The 11,913-nt window shown below is 49.4% G+C and overlaps 2 protein-coding genes across 4 annotated transcripts; one reads left to right on the top strand and one right to left on the bottom strand.

The window, feature by feature from the left end:
* The first annotated feature begins 913 nt into the window (after positions 1 to 913).
* LOC119316473 (protein STRUBBELIG-RECEPTOR FAMILY 8-like) lies at positions 914 to 7,620 on the top strand. 3 transcript variants are annotated; one of them, XM_037590797.1, is made up of 17 exons: positions 914 to 1,366; positions 1,846 to 1,993; positions 2,094 to 2,165; positions 2,273 to 2,338; positions 2,442 to 2,513; positions 2,600 to 2,671; positions 3,283 to 3,354; positions 3,442 to 3,507; positions 3,588 to 3,653; positions 3,771 to 4,147; positions 4,442 to 4,701; positions 5,208 to 5,479; positions 5,784 to 5,925; positions 6,360 to 6,499; positions 6,566 to 6,722; positions 7,211 to 7,355; positions 7,433 to 7,620. In XM_037590797.1, exons 1-17 carry the CDS (start codon positions 1,258 to 1,260, stop codon positions 7,579 to 7,581), a joined length of 2,385 nt encoding a protein of 794 aa, XP_037446694.1. In that variant the 5' UTR covers positions 914 to 1,257; the 3' UTR covers positions 7,582 to 7,620. The 3 variants fall into 3 exon arrangements, with proteins under 3 accessions (XP_037446694.1, XP_037446693.1, XP_037446695.1); XM_037590796.1 differs by having other exon boundaries at positions 917 to 1,366; positions 7,208 to 7,355; XM_037590798.1 differs by having other exon boundaries at positions 919 to 1,366; positions 7,208 to 7,355; positions 7,429 to 7,603.
* A 389-nt stretch (positions 7,621 to 8,009) lies between these two features.
* Positions 8,010 to 11,609, bottom strand: LOC119316472 (lipoxygenase 2.3, chloroplastic-like). Its single transcript, XM_037590795.1, has 6 exons — positions 11,129 to 11,609; positions 10,737 to 11,002; positions 10,393 to 10,630; positions 9,976 to 10,305; positions 9,797 to 9,882; positions 8,010 to 9,687 (listed from the first exon to the last, which is right to left on the bottom strand). The coding sequence occupies exons 1-6, from the start codon at positions 11,478 to 11,480 to the stop codon at positions 8,254 to 8,256; spliced, it is 2,706 nt and encodes a 901-aa protein (XP_037446692.1). The 5' UTR covers positions 11,481 to 11,609; the 3' UTR covers positions 8,010 to 8,253.
* Between the last annotated feature and the right edge of the window lie 304 nt (positions 11,610 to 11,913).

Below are 11,913 nucleotides of genomic sequence, written 5' to 3'. Positions count from 1 at the left end.
ACTATTCGTCTACAGGGTCGAGGTCGACCGTGGAAAATGCAGGAGGTGTTGGAGACACGACCGTTGAAGTCTCCGGATCCGACTTCAAAACGATGGGATTAGACACTCAGGTCGAGGAGGCGGCCATGGTGTCATTGGCGGGGACCGGGGACGGCGTGAAGCGTTCAACGATGACGCTACGACGAAGAAGAGGAAGCGGCAATGTGGGTTGGAAAAGCAACATGAAGGGGAAATGTCTTTCGTGCCAATCTATTTTTCAGATGGAGTGCACTCCAAATACACCCCCACAATTGTCAGATATAGAGTTTCAAGGATGAAATGGCGACTCTACTATGACCTTTTTAATCAATTTTATCGTATTATTGGTTATATGACAACTATGTTTTTTCTATTTTGAAAAACATATGACGACATTGCTAAAGTTGCTATTATACTGCTTAAGTGAATGCCGAAAGATACCCACGGTCTTGTGTAGACCGGGACTAGTCCTGGCCATGGGAAGCCCAGCCCGAAAATGCTCGACCCGGCCCGACGCTGCTCCCGGGCTGGGCTCGGGCCTAGATTTTGAGCTCGACGGCCGGGCCCGCGCCTATCATTTTTGCATTTTTTGAAGGGGCCGGCCCAAGGCCCGGCAGGCTTTTACGTGTTTGGGCCGGACTTGGTCCCAAAAAACAGGCCCGATGGCCGGGTCAAACCCGGGCCTTGGTTTTTTGCCTCGGGCCTGGCTAGGCCCGGCCCGAGGTTTGGCCAGGTATATCTGGGACCCATCATGCTGTTTTCATTTCTCCACCCTTCTCCTTCCCGCCCAATTCCACCGCCTCAAACCCCTCCACGCATCCCACCCCGTAACGGCCTACCACTCACGCGCCCGTCACGTGACCTGACCGCCTCTGTTCTCTTCCTCCTCTCTCTCTCTCTCTCTCTCTCTCCCCCTTCATCCTTCCTCTTCCCTCCCGAAGCACAGAAGCCTCCGGTCCATTTCAAAACCCTAAACCCTCGCCACCGAAGCGAGCGAATCCCCGCAGTTTCGCGGGCCTCTGCGGGCGATTCTTACCCGCTCCGGTCGCCCGGATTCTCCGATTCGCGCCCGCATTGCTCGGTCCGGCCGCGATCCCGCGGGAATCGTCGCGGATTTGGGCGAGGAGTTCGATTGAGCGGCGTCGCGCCCGGATCCCCTGAAGCTTCTAGAACATCCTATGCCGTGTGGCTACGGTGCGGTAGGATCCTCTAGCTCCGGCTTCGCTGGAACCTGCGCGGATGCGGGGCGCGCGTGGCGTCGGAGTGGCCGCGGCGCGTCATCTCCTCGCCGCGGTGGTGCTGTGGGCCGCGTTTTCCTCCGTCGCGTCGTTCACTGATCCCTCCGACGGTACGATTTCTCACCCATCACCCGTGGCGATCGACCTCTTACCCCGCGACGCCTCTACTCTGCGCGCGCGTGTGATTGCGGTCGCTGGTTCTCTGTGCCGTGCGCACACCTGTGGTCTGGTTTGTATAGCAGCGCGGGAGCCTTGCGCGCTGGTGGATTGATGCGCGTGTGTGCGTGCAAACTCTGGCTTGCGCGCGCTTCTGCTCGTGCCTGTACGCGCTCGCACAAACATTCAGATCTGGGGTCATTGGATATGGTTGCGTGATGGGCACATGTGTGTGTTAGTGCTTGGAAATAGCTTGTCTTACCGCATCGATGATGTACTTATGCAGTACAAAAAACGAGTGGGCATGTTTTTGTGCTTGTAAGCACTTCCCTTTGTGCAATGGCTGTGTGTGATGCTATCCTGCTGTCTGTCTGTATGTTGCTGCTTTCTAACAGGTTTACTGCTTTGTTACCGTTCTTTGGTTACCGTGCAGCGATCGGGATCTGGGCACTATATCGCGCACTGGAGTCACCATGGCAGCTTTCTGGGTGGACATCCATGGGTGGTGACCCCTGCGGTGGGGACGGGGAACGTGGATCGTGGCATGGGGTCTTTTGCAAGGACTCGTGTGTCGTGGCTATGTAATCCCCATTCAATTCTTAATTTATCAATCAGTTTTGCCTGTAAATTTATAGGACTGTTTGTTTTATTTTTGCTTTTTTTTATGTTACTTCCATGCAGAAATATTAGTGGGCTTGGGGTTGGTGGCTGGCTTGGCCCAGAGCTGCTCAAACTCCACTCTTTAAAAGAGCTGTAAGCTTCCTTATACAAAATTTGTGCTATCTGTTAACCGATCATGATTCTGCAATTTCTGACACAAATTTTTTGGTTCCTGGTGCTTTGATGCCTCATGTTGGTAGGGATGTGAGCTTCAACAACATCGCTGGTGAAATCCCACCCACTTTGCCTCCAAATGTGGAATACCTGTATATTCTTCTTGTCCTTTTTGCCTACCCTCTTTAAGCTGGGTCGAATACATTTAAATATGGAATGTATATGATCTGACTATGGTATGGTGTTCTATTGCAGAAATTTGGCAGCTAACAAGTTTGAGGGAAATATACCACCATCACTACCATATTTGCACTCCCTGAAATATCTGTGAGTTGATTGTTTGGCAATTGGAGCACTTCCTTCTCAAAATTTGGTTGCAGAATCAACTGATTGATCTGTAATTTCGATTGCAGGAATCTCAGCTATAATAAGCTCTCTGGAATAGTTGGTGATGTTTTTGTTAACATGGAAAGCTTAGTTACAATGTATGGTTCCCATATCTTAATTAATGATTACTTCATCACTTCTGAAACATACATCTCTTGTGAAATAAATGAGCTATTCCGTTGCACTTTGACCTGCAACATGCTGGTTGCAGCCTATTGTGCATAGATTTGTAACCTGGAACATCTCCATTCAGTATACCACTAAATGAATCATTAGATATACTCCCTCCGTCCGAAAATACTTGTCATCAAAACGAATAAAAGGGGATGTATCTAGATGTATTTTAGTTCTAGATACATCTCTTTTTGTCCATTTTGATGACAAGTGTTTTCGGACGGAGGGAGTAGTATGCAACTGTCAGGTGAAATGCTTCGTGCGCATCAAGTTGTTATAAACTTCTTGCAGTTCTTTTTGTCCAAATATCTGTTCTAGAACAATCTTTCAGCTCATTTTTTATGCTAATAAAACCACATATTTTTAATCGCAATGGAACAAACACATGCACACACACATTTTGAAGCTAAAGTACTTTTTTTTGCATCTTTCTTGCTCTGATCCACTATTTCTCAAAATTATTTTAGTCACAGATCTTTTAGTATTTTGACCTTTCTGTCACTTAGACTCATATTTGTTCCCTCAACTCTTTCAGGGACTTGTCATTCAACTCTTTCGATGGTGACCTGCCACGATCATTTAGTTCATTGAACAACCTTCACTATCTGTAATAATGATGTCCCTTCTGTGCTTTTTCATGCACACACAGCTGTAGGAATTGTCTAATCAAAAGTTTCCTTGCATGGTTTTGCAGTTATTTACAGCATAATGAGTTTACCGGATCTGTGATTTTGTTAGCAGACCTTCCATTGGTAGCACTGTAAGAAATTTGATTGGGCTGCACTTATACTTTATTTGCCATCTTATCAATTAATGCTGATGATCATCAACTTCTTGCAGCAACATTGAGAATAATCACTTCAGCGGTTATGTGCCTGGAACTTTTGAGTTCATTTCTGAGTTGAGGTACTGAACTCTGTTATATATTGCCCACCTTGTCACCCTTGAGGATCTTGTGCGTATCTGTATGTCTGACTTCATATCTAGTACAATATGTGATTAACCTTCTGGTTAATATTCCAGGATTGATGGGAACCATTTTCAACCAGGTTTCAAACCTTCATCGTCCTCATTTTCTAGGACCATTCATTCACCTCCACCCCCACATCATCCTCGACCTCCATCTCCACCTCCACCTCCACCTTCACCAGCAGTCAAGCAGAACTCAAAACGCGGGCCAAAACCTCTGCAACCTTTTGTGAGCTATGCTTCTCTGCACAGTCCTAGCCACCATAGGAAGTCACACTCTCGAGTGACAGCTGCTGCAATAGCTAGCGTTGTTTGCACAATGTTTGCACTCTTCATTGTTGGATTGGTTCTGAAAAGCCGGAAAGGTGGTACATGTGGCCCAAAGAGCACCGCTGACAATATCAAGTCTTTACCAGCCAATTTGGAAGGAGGTAACACTGGCACTTTATTAGTTTCTTCAAACCAATTTATGCAGTGGTAGTTGATTGTCAATTGATCATACAAATATTTTTGTTTGTTTTGGTTATTGTTATCATTAATCTACTGTAAAATATGACAGTAATCATTGATCCTAAACCCTTGTACTTTTGAATGCTTATTCATGAAATGGCATATCAAATTCATCCACATACATATCGTTTTCAACTTCGCATACTGCATTGTAATGTTTTATTAAGCCAGACTTGCATTCTTCCATTTAATTAGAATTCATTTGTCAATTGCAGTCCCTAAAGCAAATGAGGTCCTGAACTCTTGGAGTTCTCTTATGAATGGCCATGATACTTCCTCTAGCAATAATGATAGCATTATACCTGGAAGAGTTCCCAAAAGGAAAAGTTGTGCTAAGACATCTAAAAATCTTGCACCTGCAAAACAGTTTCTGGCAGTTGACATTATGGCGGCTACCCGGAACTTCAATGAAGAATGCCTTATCGGTGAAGGTTTCACTGGCCGAGTTTACAGAGGTGATTTTCCTGATGGCCAGGTATCGTCTCTTATCATAAGAAACGTATCATTATCAACTTTCTACTCCCTCTGTCCCAAAATAAGTATTTCAGCCTTAGTACAACTTTGTACTGAAGTTAGCACAAAGTTGAGACACTTATTTTGGGACAGAGGGAGCATATTATTAATGTGTTATTCTAGAATAAGCTCTCAAGTCTAATTTCTGTAGCTTGTATTTTAGATTCCTAATAGTTGACTTCTTTATCTGGTTTTATTGACTAAACTAAATTGAACCGTTTCCTTTCCTCATCGACAAGACATCTCATCATGCAGTATTGAGGACCGTAGCTATGCTTATGCTTGTTGTCTTGATAAGGTCAATGTACAAGGAGCACACCATTCTTAGTCTCACATGTCACTTTTAAAACTGTGATTTTCTTTCAGCGGTTTATTAGATAGTGATTTCCTAAGTAGCGAAGGTATCAAATTTGTACGAGTCATTTGTTATGTATATTTTACGTCATGCATTTGTCATTGTACGCACAGCTGCTGGCTATCAAGAAGATCAACATGATAGATTTATCATTGTCAGAACAAGATGAGCTCATGGACATTCTCGGGAATATGTCCAGATTAAAGCACCCTAATATATCTTCGCTTGTGGGCTACTGTGTGGAGTTTGGGCATTGTGTGCTTTTATATGAGTATGCAGAAAATGGTTCTCTTGAAGATCTTCTGTTTTCAGCAGCCACAAGGTCGAGGGCTTTGTCATGGAAAGCTCGGATGAAGATTGCTCTTGGGGTTACCTATGCTCTAGAGTAAGTACATTCTGTCTCATTGGGTTCCCACCAAATCGTCTAATCAGTTTTATTTTATGCTGCAGAGTAATTAATTACACCTACCTCGTACTCCCTCTGTCCGAAAAAGCTTGTCCCAAGCTTGTCCCTCAAATGGATGTATCTAGCACTAACTTGATGCTAGATACATCCATTTGAGGGACAAGTTTTTTCGAACGGAGGGAGTATTATTTTTCGTAGTTTAGTTGCACACATGCAAAATTATTAGACTTTTATACTGGAACTGGAATTTCTGGATTTTTATATCTATGTTAGCTCTCTGCAGATACATACATTTGATGTGCTCCCCTCCATTTGCCCATGGAAATATTAAAGCTACAAATATTTTACTTGACGCTCAGCTCATGCCCTACCTCAGTCACTGTGGGTTAGCGAAGTTCAGCCATTTTGTCAGCGCCACAAGAATGGTCAGTGCTCAGTAACCAAAGATAGTATTGCTACTTTATGATCTTTTCAAGAAAGCATGTTGATGCCGTTAATTTACCTGATCATTTTGAGGACACTTAAATGATCTGGATGCATTTTAGAACCTAAAACATAGAACTGCTCTATCTCTCTTTCTCTCAGATTAGAATTTTCTCATTCAGTGTCAAGCTAGATTACCGAACACTCGTACATGTAACATGTGGTAATCCTGAAGTTTTGGGGTAATATTTGCATAGGAGAGATTCCCCTCTAACCAATTGAAACCCGTTAATCTACCCATGTCCTTCCCATCCAAATATACACAATAGGCCGCAGCATCTGATTTATCCAGTTTGAATGATATACTGCACAGTCTGCACTATATAAAATAAAATTGATTTGTTGGCCATTTAACATGTCCTCATTCCGGAAGCAGGATTCAGAAGCCCTCAGTGGTGCTAAAGGCTATGCTGCTCCTGAGGCTAATGGTTCAGGAACAGATATAATCAAAGCTGATATTTACAGTTTTGGCGTGATATTGCTTGTGCTTTTGACTGGGCAAAAGGCTTTTGATAGGTATGTTATCACTTGCACTTGTGCTACTAGCAGTCTGGTTTGCTGAAAGTTTATTGTCTTCTTCAGTTCAAGAGGGCCGAATGATCAGTTTCTAGTTGATTGGGCATCTCCTCATCTCCATGACCTTAATTCTCTGGGAAGAATAACGGATCCAAGAATACGTGGCTCTATGCCACCTAAAGCTATTTCTGCATTAGGCAACATCATCTTGCTTTGCATCAAGGTAGTTTTCCATTCTCTTTTCTGGTACACTCTGTTCTGTAGTTTCTTATCCTTGCTGGCAGCTATCAAGGTGAAAACTCAAATACTGCCCATGCTGCTATGGCAAATGCTTAGAACATGTTAATAGAAACGAAAGGCATTATAGCTGAAATGTCTAGAGCCACTACAATGTCTAATGCTCACTGCATTCACCAACTGTATTTCAGGACAATTTTCTACGAGCAGTACTCCCTCCTTTAGTTAAAGGAAGAGCTTTATTGTCTCCTGGACTCTTCATAAAAAATTGATGCACAGAGCCTTAAATATTTACAAAGTCACTAAGCATGTGCCAAATGGCACCCCAAAAGAAAAAAAGAAATAGAAACAAAAGATATTACATAGTAGACTGGACAACTGACAGCTCGAGTATTACATAATCTATTAATTGACCGCACCCGCACATCCATGTTTCGATCAGTACTTATGTTATTTCTTCCTTCAATGCAGCAGTCACCGGATTCCCGCCCGCCGATGAAAGTCATAACAGACAAATTAGTAAAGCTTGTCCAGAGCAACACGGTAAATAAGTTGGAGGCTGATGCTCAGGACCCCTCTTTCATAACAACCCGACCATATTTTGAGCCATCCTCCACCGGTAACTCACTTGATAGTGCAGCTTCTTTTTTATACTCTTCACATCGTAGTCTTAATTTGATTGCTGTGATCAGTCAGCCAGGGTGCAACTGAGAGCTGCATCTCCCAGTGACGAAGACATGCTCTTCTCAAATTTTGCCAGATGTTGTTATACTTTGTGTTGTCGAGGTAGCTCCGAGTATATGAAGCGTCACATCTCTTTACAATTTTCTGTCGATGCCAATTGACGACAGCCAAAACTGCTGCACTGAGACGTGCTGACTGCAGAAGACACTATGTGATGCTCGACTACGGGGGGAAGTAAGCAAAGTAAACTCTGCTCCCCTGCTTCACTCTGGTTGAAAAGTCATGCAAGCATGGCAATCAGTATTATTAGCGTTTTGTCTCATGTATTGCTTGGTTGGACTCAGTTTGGCTCACATGGGATGCTGCTAGGAGTGCTCTTGTAAGTAGTGATTCCAAGGGGCAGATCCACGTATACCCATTCTCCACTTTAATGTGTGGACAAGAATCTCGTTAGCCAGTCGACACTGGCCCCAAACACAGGATCTGATGTGGGCTGGTCCTGATCTTACAATGCTGCTGGGTTCACATGTCTTGATGTGATTGTTTTGTTTTGTATGGCATGCTCCAAATGATACGGTACAGTATGATCTGTCCAGGAATGCAATTAGATGCCCACTCTTTCTTACCTTAATTAGGATTTTTTTGGTTGCGAATTACCTAATTAGGATTCGACGAGGTCACAATTCAAATAACCTTATTAGTACTACTAGTAGATGCCTCTCCCGCCCCCCGTCATGCACGGGACGGGAGCAATCGCTGCTGGGTGCGTACATGGTGTACATCTTATTCCTAAATAATCCTACATGCAATGATCTCTTATCCTGGGGACCCTATCAGATGGAGATGCTGTTGGGGATGCCCCTCCCAGTGACCCCTGGTTCTGAGAACGGCTTGAGCAGCTCGTACGGCACGATGCCGGCGCCGCACCTGTTCTTGTTCTCCGGGTTGTTGTTTCGCTGGTCGATGGTGCCCTCCGCCTCCTTGAGCCTGCCGCTGAACTTCTCGAACGCCGCCTTCACCATGGGCTCTGCCAGCCACGCCGGCTCGGCGTACTCTCCCATGTATTCCTCGTCGGGGGAGTGTGAGGAGAGGATGTCCAGCGTCGCCATCACCTTGATGGCTTGCATCTGCGAGGGGAGGCTCTGCAGCAGCACCTCCTCTGGCCTTGCCATGAACTTCTTCATCTCGTCGTCCCGGCTCTCCTCCACCGGGATGTTCCTCCGCACCACCGTCGGACGGTTGGGGAAGTACCCGGCGTAATGGTACTGCCCGAAGTTGACGGCGGCGTGGTGGCCGGACGTGACCCACATGATGATGGTGAGGATCTGGACGAGGTTCTCCTTGGAGTCGCACACGGGCCACCACGGCTCGTCCTTCTTGTCCGCGTGCCCCTTGGTGCGCACCTCCTCCCACCACGCCCGCAGCTCCTCGTCGCCGGCCACGTCCTCGTCCGACTTGTAGTAGAAGTCCACGTAGTCGGACGCCCACTCCTTGATGGAGCCCCAGATGAGCAGCCCGTCGTCGGCGTACGGGTAGTCCTTGATGGCGAGCTCGAGCTCGCCGTCGTCCCTGCGCTCGGCGAGCCCCCGGCTGACGAGGTCCTCCGGCAGCGCCTCCGTGTCGAACTGCCAGGCCGCGCCGTAGGCGACGGAGCTGAGCTCGATGGAGTACCTCCCCGGCCAGAAGGCCTCCTCGATGATGCCGTCGGCGTTGATGAGCGCCTCCCGGGCCAGCGCGTTGATCTCCATGGTGTAGCGGAAGTGCGGGTGCAGCAGGCGGTGCACCGGGTGCATCCGGCTGAGCTGCCGGTTGGTGGCGATGATGTAGGGCTCGACGCAGGCGTGCGTGCGCAGCCAGTGGCTGACCAGCTGGTGGTAGCCGGTGTCGTGGGTCAGCACGTGCGCCTTGGCCAGCTTCCACAGCCACGACTCGGTGGCGTCGGGGCCGTGCGTGAAGGCGCGCTTCCACTGCGGCCTGGTCGGCGACTGAGGCCGCGTCAGCTCGATGGCCAGCGGCATCAGCGTGCCCTCCTCGCTCAGGAAGAAGACGGTGCGGGAGCCGTACAGCGTCGTGTCCGGCAGCTCGCGCACCCTGTGCACGTACGGCAGGAACACGTCGTGGTAGTCCAGCAGGAACAGCCGCTTCTTCTCCACCGCCTCCTCCACCGTCATGCGCCCGTTCATCATCTTCTCCAGGACCTCCTTGGTCAGCGCCGACTCCGCCGGCCCGTACACCGCCGGGTCCAGCTTGCTCACGATGGGGAATTCCTGCACCATGGATGCATGCATGCATGCACTCTCGTTAATTAACTAAGTGAACTTATTAAAAGCAACTTGATCAAAGGCTGTGAAAAATAAAAAATGGTTGATTAATTACCGTGAGGCGGCGGATGCAGATAGGGTTGAGCCCGGCGAGCGTCTGCCTCGCGAACTCCTCGTCTCTGAACCAGGAAAATCGGTCCCCTGCAGAAGCGCAAAGTCACGTCACGTATGTGGTCTCAGTAATTAGTTGCTCGATCGTGCTCTGGCGGATCAGGCATGGACGGCGGCGCTCACTCTCAAGCATCTCGGGGACCTCGAAGCGGAGGACGTGCTCGGTGGTGTCCTCGATCATCTGGACGACACGGGGAATGACGTCGTTGATGACGTTGAAGGAGGCGCCGCCGTGCCCGTCGACGGGGAGCGGAATGCCGTCGCTGTAGAGGGCGTCGATGGCCGGGAAGTGCGAGAAACACTGCGAGTTGTTGAGCAGCGGCGCCAGCGCCGGCAGGATGGCGTGCAGCCCCGACCGCAGCGTCGTCGCGCTGAACGTCCGCCCCTTGACGTCCGAGAACTGCTCGTCGCGCGGCACGTACACCGGCGAGCTCCTCTTCTCCGTCTCCGGGTCTATAGCACAACCACCGGCAATCGTTAGAATTTTGAACAAGATTATTTTGCTAACCGCCAGGTAGCAAGGTCGGTGTGCGTACGTACCGTAGAGGGTCTTGGGCCGGCCGGTGCGGCACCGGCGAGGGTAGGGGTGCTCCTTGGTGCCCAGCACGGGGCGTTGGTGGTCGATGTTCTTGTCCGGGTCGCCGAGGTCGTTGTACGTGTCGTAGTCGTAGACGCGCTCGTGGAACTTGCGCTCGCTGTGCCCGTCGCCGCGCAGCTTCTCCAGCTCCTTCTTCCTCAGCGCCTCGATTCCCGGCGGCGTCTGCGACGGCAGGTATGACTGCAACAACATACGCACGCACGCCATGGTTAGTTAGTCCCACAGTTCCATGCGAGCACGGAGAGAGCGTGGGCTCATGGCTAGCTGCTGTTGGCTAATTGCCTACCTTGACGGTGAAGAAGGCGCGCGGCTCGGGGTCGTCGAACTTGGAGTGCACCCAGGAGGCGACGTCGAAGGTGATGGCGGTGCTCTCGTCGCCGCCGGCGATGAGCTTGATGTCCTTGATGAACATCTCCCTGTGGTGCTCGTTCTCCACCAGCACCGCGCCCACCGGCCCGAACGACGCCGGCACCGACATCTTGGCCTCGTACGTCCCCTCCTTGAGCGTCATGTGCGCGAACCCCTTCACTCCCTCCCTCTCCCTTCCCGTCTCTACGCAGCAGAACAACTTTTCTCAGCCATGTGAAAAATTCAAATCAAACGCTGTAGCATGCATGCTCTCTCCTGTCCTGCATGGTGCATGCCATCGTTGTAGCGAGAAAAGATAGAGAGGCTCACTGGGGTCAAGCTCGGAGCTGACGAGCTCGAGCAGCAGCGTCTTGCCGAAGAGGTCCTGGATGTCGTCGAGGCCCCGGGCGACGTACACGGAGGTCGGCGCCTGCGCGGTCACGACGGCCGTCACCGTCAGCGACCTCTCCTTGGTCGTCACGGACGTCGAGACGCCGACGGCCTCCTCGGTCGACGCGCAGCTTATCCTGCGCGCCGTGAGCCGGCGCGAGGAGCCGCTCCTCCCGGCGCCGGACGCCCGCCTCTGCTGGCCGCTCGCGGCCGCCGCCGTGGCGAAGAGCGGCGGCGAGGCAACATTGCTGCTCTGCGCGGAGAGCACCAGCGGCTGCTTCAGATGGATCATGGCTGGAGCGGGCAGGGCTAGCTAGCTGCTGCCGATGGATCGAGCTGGTTCGACCTCTACCTTCTGTTCTTTTGCTGATTAGCCAGTCAGCTAGCTAGGAGGGCAGGCCCCTCTCTCGCAAGTGCCCTGCGTCCGTGGTAGTATGTGTGCCAGTTTATATTGTTGGATGCGGTGCTCCACGGCGATGTGTTTCTCGTGCGTATGTGTGTCAGTCGTGATGGGCCGTGCAACATGATGATTGGCTGCATACCCGGCTATCTAACCAAATTATTTTTCTTGGAAATAAAAAGTCCATTTGAACTTTGAAGAGGGTGTGTACATAACGCCCTATGGTATATGGCGTGCACCGGACCTTGGTGCACTTGTCTAGAAGTTTACAAAAAAGTGCTGGAAAGAATTGAACCACTGTAAAAGTTCAGAACTTCAAATATAG

The sequence above is a fragment of the Triticum dicoccoides genome, chromosome 6A, assembly GCF_002162155.2.
Source record: "Triticum dicoccoides isolate Atlit2015 ecotype Zavitan chromosome 6A, WEW_v2.0, whole genome shotgun sequence".
Classification (NCBI taxonomy): Eukaryota; Viridiplantae; Streptophyta; class Magnoliopsida; order Poales; family Poaceae; genus Triticum; species Triticum dicoccoides.
This window is presented reverse-complemented; position numbering and strand designations above follow the sequence as displayed.

Bases quoted from the DNA above. Each gene is read 5' to 3' on its own strand.
- LOC119316473 (XM_037590796.1), top strand. From the start codon at position 1,258: ATGCGGGGCGCGCGTGGCGTCGGAGTGGCCGCGGCGCGTCATCTCCTC. The intron at 2,514-2,599 runs GTGAGTTGATTG...TTTCGATTGCAG, and splicing joins TTGCACTCCCTGAAATATCT to GAATCTCAGCTATAATAAGC. The intron at 4,148-4,441 runs GTAACACTGGCA...TGTCAATTGCAG, and splicing joins ACCAGCCAATTTGGAAGGAG to TCCCTAAAGCAAATGAGGTC.
- LOC119316472 (XM_037590795.1), bottom strand. From the start codon at position 11,480: ATGATCCATCTGAAGCAGCCGCTGGTGCTCTCCGCGCAGAGCAGCAAT. The intron at 11,003-11,128 runs GTGAGCCTCTCT...TCTGCTGCGTAG, and splicing joins CAGCTCCGAGCTTGACCCCA to AGACGGGAAGGGAGAGGGAG. The intron at 9,883-9,975 runs GTGAGCGCCGCC...GCGCTTCTGCAG, and splicing joins GGTCCCCGAGATGCTTGAGA to GGGACCGATTTTCCTGGTTC.